Consider the following 8239-nt stretch of genomic DNA (forward strand, 5'->3'; position numbering starts at 1 on the left):
CATTTTTTTCTGTGCCACTCTTAAACCCACAAACCATTGGTGAGAGAAGAAAGACTGTATTTGATGTGATCCTCGTAACCCTGGATGTCAGCAAGCCCCACAATGGGTTTATGTTCTTAAAGTCAGTACATATTAGTTTTTTCTGTGTATGAGAAGATGGTTTAAGTTCAATATAAGGGTGTTTGCTTATGTATATACCACCAACAAATAACAAAAAAGAAGTAAAATTAATCTGATTAATCACATTTACTCAGGGTTACAATGTCATACAAGTATTCCTTGTAACATTTGGTTCTGTGTATCCTTCCATCTAGACAAAGATCCTGTCTATCTTTGTCAATATAGAAATCTTCTGTCTTCTCTCTACAGGTGTCTATAGAGAGATCTCTTGTCTGATAATTTGCCAGTAAATGATCAGAACAGGAAATATGAAGAAAGTAAATCAGAGGAGTCCATGTACATTATAATGCAGATGACAGATGGTGGTTTTCTTTTGGGGGAGTTCACTAATTTGGGTTTAAATCTAATCACCAAGCAGGCTAGCCTCTGACGCATTCAGTTGTCATTTCACTGATTTACAGGACACAACAAACAAATATTTTTGTTGCCATGTGCACTCTTCAATATCATCTGGACCATTTGCACTGTGGGCGACGTGCACATTTTCGCCCCCCTGTGGAAGTATTGGCAAACTGCAACTTGGTCATGTTGATTCCGCTGTTATCCGATACCATACTTTAATGATGTCAGGATGCAGTTTGAATGACTTAAAAAGAAAGTATTTCTGTAAATCCTAGACATAGATTTTTTTTATTTTATGTAAAATACAGATATTCATCAAACCTGCCTTAGTTGGGTCTTCCAAGCTCAAAACACTAGTATTGGCATCCTCCTGTGGTAAAGTTCTGATAAACTTCTCTCTGCAACAGTTAGTGATTGTGAGAGTGGAGGTTAAGTTCTGTTGTAAAAATCTCATCCTCGCCAGCATATAGTGGCACTACCATAAGCCAGCTAAAAAACATTCGCATTGGAAAGGACTCTGGTGGGGCACTTAAATATAAGAAATTTTTCATCTGAGGAAACATGATATATGCACAATGATAATAGGTGACACCTATTGTGTCCATGAAGGCGAACATGATATTGAATGTATGAATAGCAATACTGTCCAATTAGCTATATTTGCATAAACATTTCATGAGGGATTTCAAGTCATGGCATAGCAGACTGGCAGAGGGCTGAACAGGAGGTTGTCCACTTCCTGGGTTTATGGCCTTGGCCTTTCGCCTCTGGTATATTTAGCCAACTCCCACACTTTAGGAGAGGCTCAGAAATGGCTCTGTTTTCATGATGTTGAAGTGGCTGGTTTCTTAGGTTGTGTCTGAGCTCTGGAGGGATCTGGAAAGACCTATCTCGGTGGCTGGGTAGAAGGGAAATGCGGCTTCATTTGTGTGTGTGTGTGTGTGTGTGTGTGTGTGGGTTGTGGGGGGGGGGGGCTGGGGTGCAGTAGAGCTCAGTCTGTCTCACACTCTCTGCACGAGGCCCAGGTGGTGATCTCACCCCCACAATAATGCTCTGTTGTCTCTGTGCTGTGCCCCTGGGGATATCTACTAGGGGAAAGACAGTGGTGCCTCTGTGAGCTACTGTGCTGTTTCCTGGATCAGTGTCAGGATGTGTGTGGTGTGACCTCTGGGAGTAGGGGGGTTGCGGGTCGGGGCACGAGCGTGCTGGCAGCTGGTCCCCCGGTCTGGCCAGATGTCCCCAACAGCACTGTCCCACAGAGCAGAATCCTATATTAAACTCCCAGCCCTGCCAAATACTGTTCCAGCCTAACAAATAATCCCCTCAGCCTGCCAAATATTGCCCTAACCTACCAGATACTGCCCCAGCCTGCTGAGTACTTCCCGCAGTCCTGCCAAATTCTGTCTCGACTTGCCAAATGCTGCGCCATTCTGTCTTTTACTGCCATGGCTTGCTGGATACTGTTCGAGGCTGCCAAATACTGCCCTGGCTTGTTGAATACTCCCCCCAGCTATGCTAAATACTTCCTTAATCGGTGGGATAGTACATTTTTGAGCAATGGCAAAATTTTGGAAACAGATTCTTCTTAGATGGGTCTTTGGTGAAACAGGCCAGAGAGAGACTGCTCTGGTTCAAACAGATCACACAGCTTCGCCCTGGTCTGGCCAGGGATGAGAGACTTACCCAAGTGATGAAGGCGGGAAGAAACGTGAAAAATCTCACACCCCGGACAGAGACCACAGGAACGAGACAGAGGAACAGCAGCCAGGGGAGGAGGAGAGATGGAGACGGAGGGGAAAAGGAGCAAAAGAGAGAGACAGTAACAACAGAACCACCTGGTGCTGGGTACAGAGTAGAGGTGGGATTCACAGTTTGGTTATGTTTAAGATTTTGTATAGTGTGGAGGTTTGTTTGTAATGCTGTGTCTACTATCAGAAGATAAATAATGCTGTAAATGTCAAACTGCACATAATTCTAAACTATAATAGTGAAATATAGTATCAGTACAACATGATAAAACAAAACCTCCACAATTTATCAAATGTTTCTCCCTCCCCCACTCCGAGTTCATAACCATGAATTCTCGCCCCTCCTGGGCCTCTTACCTGCTCCAGGGCCTCTCAGCTGTTCCAGGACTTCTACACAGCACACTGCTTCTCCAGGGCAGATTAAGACTGGGGAATTCCCAACCAGTCAGTGGAACTGGGCTCAGGTCAGTACCCCTTCAGGCCACAGAATGCAGGAGAGGCCCCAGGTATCTGTCATCTCCAGACAGAGATCTCTTTGCCATTTTGATAGGAATCCAACACGGCAACACTCACTCCACGGCCTGCCTGTTCTCTTTATGCTCTCATCTGAGTACAGAGATGTCTTTGCAGGGTGCGTGTGCAGTCTGATGCATGGATCTAACACACAAACACACATGCATGCGGATACATGCTCGCAACAACACAGACATGCACACACATAAACGCACATGCACATACTTGAACTTCACATATACTACATTGGATGGCAATGGATGACAGGGCTGTGAGGTGCGGCAGCAAGATGGGGAAATGGGGTTGGGCAGCAGGGGTGTGTCACGGGGACAAGGGGGCAGTCGGGCTTTTAGGTGATCTAGATGTCCCTCGGACTGTCTGGTGCTAAACATTCTCCCAGCCAGGGACCAGTGATGACCCCTTCTCAGAGACCGGGCACACTGTAAACACCTGTAATATAGGTGCAGAGATGCTTTACAGATTTGGCATCACTGTGTAGCGTTTAGGGAACTGCAATCATGAATGGAGCGCTGCTGTTGTAGCCTTGAGCACCATTTTAATTTTAATTGCTACATATAAATGGACATTATGTTGTATGTAAGTAATTTAATGTCATTGTGTTGCATTCCACATCACATCAACCTGTCCTTTATTGCTGCTTTTGCAAAGACAGAAATGACAAAAATGACAAAATCATGTAAATTTTAATACGTCAAAAAAGCACATGTAAGAAGAGGACAATTGATTAAATCAAGGGCAAACAAAATAATTGGATAACATTTGCATAAATAAAGACCATCACTCAGTGCAGTTACAGATACTGCAATGACTTTTCAAGTAAATCAGATAATACATAAATATATTGTAAAGGCCTCAATAGCTTCACAGATTTCTCCAGCCTCTCACTCTAGTTTTGTACAGTACAAGTTAAAAGCCCACTCATGGAAACCTCTCTGAGGTGACTTTGTAGGGACATTGCTGGGACCTTGTCGGGGACAATCAAGCTCTCAGGACATGCCCATCCCTAGGAGGGGAATGAGACAGAGCAGCAGATTGCAGACAGGTAGGGCAGCAGTGGAGAGCAGAGTGGCTTCCTTTGACGCATAGACCTGACGGCCGAAGGTGTCATGGATGTGTCTGAAGTTATTGTGCAGCGGGGCCACGCGGTCATCACCCTCCTCTGAGTGGAAAACGCCAGAGGTAACCTCGCTCAGCTGATGAAACAGAAGAAACAAGTAATCAGGGTCTCTGTTACAATTCTTTGGATGGAGGAGAAATGCAGTTTGAAAGAGTCATCATGTTTGGAAGAGACCTGATTTTTGGAAGAGTCGTTCTGTTTGCCTGTGAGGATTGCTGGATTTGTGCAGCGTGTGTGTGAGCATGTGTATGTGTTTATCTGCACTATGTGTGTGAGTGTGTGCATCTGCAATAAGTGTGTGAGTGTGTGTCTGCGTAAATGCAGTGCAGCATGTATGTGTGTATCTGCAGCTTTCTGCATGAGGGTGTATATTTGCGCGTGAGTGCGTGTATGTATCTCCAGAGTGTGTTTGCGTATGTCTACACCTGTTCCTCGGAGATGTACACAGGCACTTCATACACGGTCCACACCACAGCTTTGGAGCACGGAGGAGTGGTGAGGCTGCCATGGTAACGGTAATACTGGGACAGGTTGTTCAAGGGCAGGAGGTTAGTTAGAGGAAAGGGCGTGACCGGCACGGTTCTCCCTGCAGGGGGCGAGAGAGGGGAACAAGGCTCAGCATGTCAACACTGCAACTGCAAATCAGCTCTGCGGACAATCAAGAGTACACATGATGAATGTGTAAGAGACAGCAGTAACACAGTTCCACACTGGAATCACAGCCGCCATGGTTTGTGCTCACCTTTGAAGGCCACAGCAGGAACTAAACTGAAGAGGCGATCAAAACTGTCATTGCTGACATTAGCCACCTGCAGAGAGTTAATTATGCTTATGTGTGACAGGTACATGGGTAGTATAAATTATACATAGACACTATGTGCATATATGTACTGCATATAGATATACCAATAACTTAAATTTACATCAATGAAGACTCCCAGCACAGCTATGCCTGTTGGGTCATCCAGTGCAGCGGTCAGGTTGGGATAGTATGTGGATTTCATACTGACAATGTGCATCTGCAAACAGAGACAGACAGTGTGCGGCAAGTGATATGGAAATAGAGCAAGAGAGCAGGCATGCACTGAAAAACGACAAAAGGTCAATGACACATCATTAACCCCCCCCCCCCCCTTTTCTCTTCCCTGATATTGGAATTGCCAGGTGAATATTACCTCACTGTCAGAATCTCCTCCACTCATGCATGAGTGCTGAAGCGCAAAAGAAAGCACTTCTCACTTGCATGCAGCTGAGGGCTAATTTTCACAATAAAAGTCCAGAAGTGCGCCACACGTCAGCAAGTGTTGAACAAAGGTATAGGCACAGCACTGATTTATGTCGTCTGTGCATCTAATGGGCACATAAGGAGTCACTTGAGGACACTAACCAGCAATGCAACAAGAAGACCTTGGCCAATGTAACCCACCCCACACCTGACAGAATCATTCCAATTATGTTCCACCGCTGCGGAGTCCTTTTCATTGTCAGTTAATGACGCAGTCTAGACTTGACCTTGCATCAGACACGGGTTGGTGATAATGGCATGTGAGCGGTACCTCCATGGGATATCTCCGCCCGTTGATGGTGTGCTCTGATCCGTTCGTAAAGTTGCTACCCCAGTGGAAATGCAGCTGCAGGGTGGTGTATTCTGCAGGCAGCCCTCCGCCACCAACCTTCATCCCTTCCTCTACCTCCAGCACCACTACACCATGAAAACACCAGCAGTGACAACATCAATCGCAATAGAGAGGTCACACAGAGGAAGAGCGTGTGTGTGTGTGTGTGTGCATATGCCTGTCTCTATTTTCAAGTACATTTTTTCAAATGTAACTTCACCTGCTCTTATCTGAAAACTAATTACTTATTTGATTCCATGATTCAGCAGCAACTTCCAGAAAAGGTGGATAATTTCATTGAAAGAACTGTATGTGCATCACACAGTAATTTTAAAGATTTTATTTTCACTGAGTGGAAGTAATCTCTGGGATGGTAAATTCATCACCGATGCCCAGAAACTGGGCAAACTCTACATGGGTCTCACTTCCTGCTGCTCACCGTCCTCTTTGTTTAAATATATCACCTCTTAGTTGATAAAATCTTAATACCCTTACCTGAATGGCCATTGTTTTTTAATGTCCACTCTCCTGATTGGGCAGTGTCAAACCCCACTAGATTCAATGCTTCAAGGGTGTGGTTTCTGGTCATGTGCTGGTCCAGGTTGATTGGAGAATGATGCTCATCAATGATTGGGTGGCAGGAAGGAAACATGTCTCCCCAGGCATATGGGTCTGACAATCATGAGAAAAATATATTAATGAATGGGAATGTATAATGAAGGGAAAGCATATTAATGAGGAGAAATGTATTACTGTATTACTGTGCATTACCAAATTTGCTTTTGAAGAATTCACAAGGGGAAGCTAACGATGTTGCATCAGTAAACTGAACAATTTAGAACATTACATTCTACGTACAATATGCAAGAAAAACATCACAGTTCTGTATGTTCACATTCCAAAAACAAGCCATCGGAAAAAGAGTGAGGTAAAAATAAACGAATGATAACTTACCGCAAGATTCTTCATCGTAACAGAAGTCAACTGAAAAGAGAAAACAATGAGAGATTATTCATGGCAAAAACATTTGGTTATACCTCGAAAGAATAACTACTTCTCATTCAATAAATGAATATCAGTATAAACACTACATAAATGCAGGAAGCATGTGCAAGTCGTGTTAAAATAGTTGGAACCATGTGTTAAATGTCTGCAAAAGTTTTGAGCTACTTATATTTTATCATGAAATTCATACATATGATATAGATATTTAGGTTCATTTTAGTGGCATATACATACACATAGTGGCATTGAAATGGAATCAGAAAATTAAATAATTCTGCATCAGAACTGGTAAAACAAATTCTATTACTCACGCGCAGAATTTGAAGTGAACACAATGAAGAGAATAACAGTGCCCAGAATCTTCATTTTCCACTCTAAACAGATGAACGGTGTTCTCTCACTCTCTGAACGAATACGACGATGTCAGTCGCAAGGAGCCTCTGACCCGTGTTCTCTCTGAAATCGAGGGATGCTGCTCTCTTTCTAGGCGTCCAGCTGATCGCGATCAGGAGTCCCACAACCGATGGGTTCTCTGTCAAGTATTCTGTGACTCAAATAATAGTCACTATGAGAGCAACCAACATCTCTTCTCTGGCAGCAGAGGGAACGCTGTCAGAGCTTTAAATATTCGTCGTATTTCATTAATGAGACTTTGTAACCTTACCCAATTGCATATTCAACAGGTTACGTTCACACGTTCATTCGTATTCAATCCGTCAAGCTCTCCAAGTTCTCAAGAACGGAGTGTTCGCTTCAGACGAAACATTTGAAGAAGTTTGACGGCATAGCGCGAAGTGCCAACGGGGATACTCTGAGTGCGACATCAGAATTACAAATAGGATACGTTTCATCTTAGATCTTACTGAACATCGTCAATCTTGAATCTTTCCAGAAAGCACTTCTTTTTTCCACTATATCCTAATAGAAATGATCCTATGAAAGTCATTTTTATTGAGTCAAAACATTGTTAGTTCTAGCAGTGGTCATTAAATTAAACAGGACAAAGATAATACTTTCCAACTTTAAAAGAATAAATTGTGCAATGAATTGATAGATGTTCTATTCACACCGACATGTATACATAATTATCCTACTATTAATTCACCGATAATTCACTCAGTAACTACCTCTTACAATTATAACCCCAAACACATTCCAATAACATTTTCAATAGTAAGCACATAACACCTTCTGGAACGGGATCATAGTTAAAATAATGAATAAGAATAGCCTGTATTCTAAAACGGTTTAGGTTCATAGGCGGTTCAATAAAGTTCACAGGTACTATCTTAAAGAGAGGTCACAGAGACAATAGTCAGCTAAACTGAAGGCATTAGGGGACTGTGGGCTCAATATAAAATCAAAGAATTGGGAATAGCTTACTGCCGTTTAAAGAGGTGAGTTCATTTTAGGTGATGGTGACATGGAGGAAGATGGTGCAGTTCTAGTGCTGCTAGGCAGTACACTATTTCAGAATATAGGGAGAAGAACGACTGACATAGAGGAATGGAGAAATTAGGACTTAGTCCGTGTTTATGTTGAAGATATACAGAGTGTTTATATATAGAGTATTTTCTGCCACATTTATCAAATACAGTCATTTTGATTCCATCTATAATCCAAATAGAAAACTTTAAAAGGTATCTAAAGATATACTGAGGTATCTAAGCTACCCTTTTCTTGAGAGGATTAAGTCG

At 42.9% G+C, this 8239-nt stretch overlaps 1 protein-coding gene across 1 annotated transcript; it reads right to left on the reverse strand.

The window, feature by feature from the left end:
• Nucleotides 1-3595: 3595 nt before the first annotated feature.
• car15 (carbonic anhydrase 15) lies at nucleotides 3596-7202 on the reverse strand. The gene is made up of 8 exons (XM_036529824.1): nucleotides 6854-7202; nucleotides 6492-6521; nucleotides 6033-6209; nucleotides 5478-5623; nucleotides 4845-4940; nucleotides 4664-4730; nucleotides 4347-4507; nucleotides 3596-3997 (listed from the first exon to the last, which is right to left on the reverse strand). The coding sequence occupies exons 1-8, from the start codon at nucleotides 6906-6908 to the stop codon at nucleotides 3791-3793; spliced, it is 939 nt and encodes a 312-aa protein (XP_036385717.1). The 5' UTR covers nucleotides 6909-7202; the 3' UTR covers nucleotides 3596-3790.
• Between the last annotated feature and the right edge of the window lie 1037 nt (nucleotides 7203-8239).

Source organism: Megalops cyprinoides, chromosome 5 (genome assembly GCF_013368585.1).
Source record: "Megalops cyprinoides isolate fMegCyp1 chromosome 5, fMegCyp1.pri, whole genome shotgun sequence".
Taxonomy (NCBI): Eukaryota; Metazoa; Chordata; class Actinopteri; order Elopiformes; family Megalopidae; genus Megalops; species Megalops cyprinoides.

What these genes read in the sequence shown, in the direction of transcription:
- car15 (XM_036529824.1), bottom strand. Translation starts at nt 6,908, where the DNA reads ATGAAGATTCTGGGCACTGTTATTCTCTTCATTGTGTTCACTTCAAAT. An exon ending in TTACGATGAAGAATCTTGCG is followed by an intron (nt 6,210 to 6,491) that starts GTAAGTTATCAT and finishes CATGATTGTCAG; the next exon opens with ACCCATATGCCTGGGGAGAC. An exon ending in TGTACATCTCCGAGGAACAG is followed by an intron (nt 3,998 to 4,346) that starts GTGTAGACATAC and finishes CTGTTTCATCAG; the next exon opens with CTGAGCGAGGTTACCTCTGG.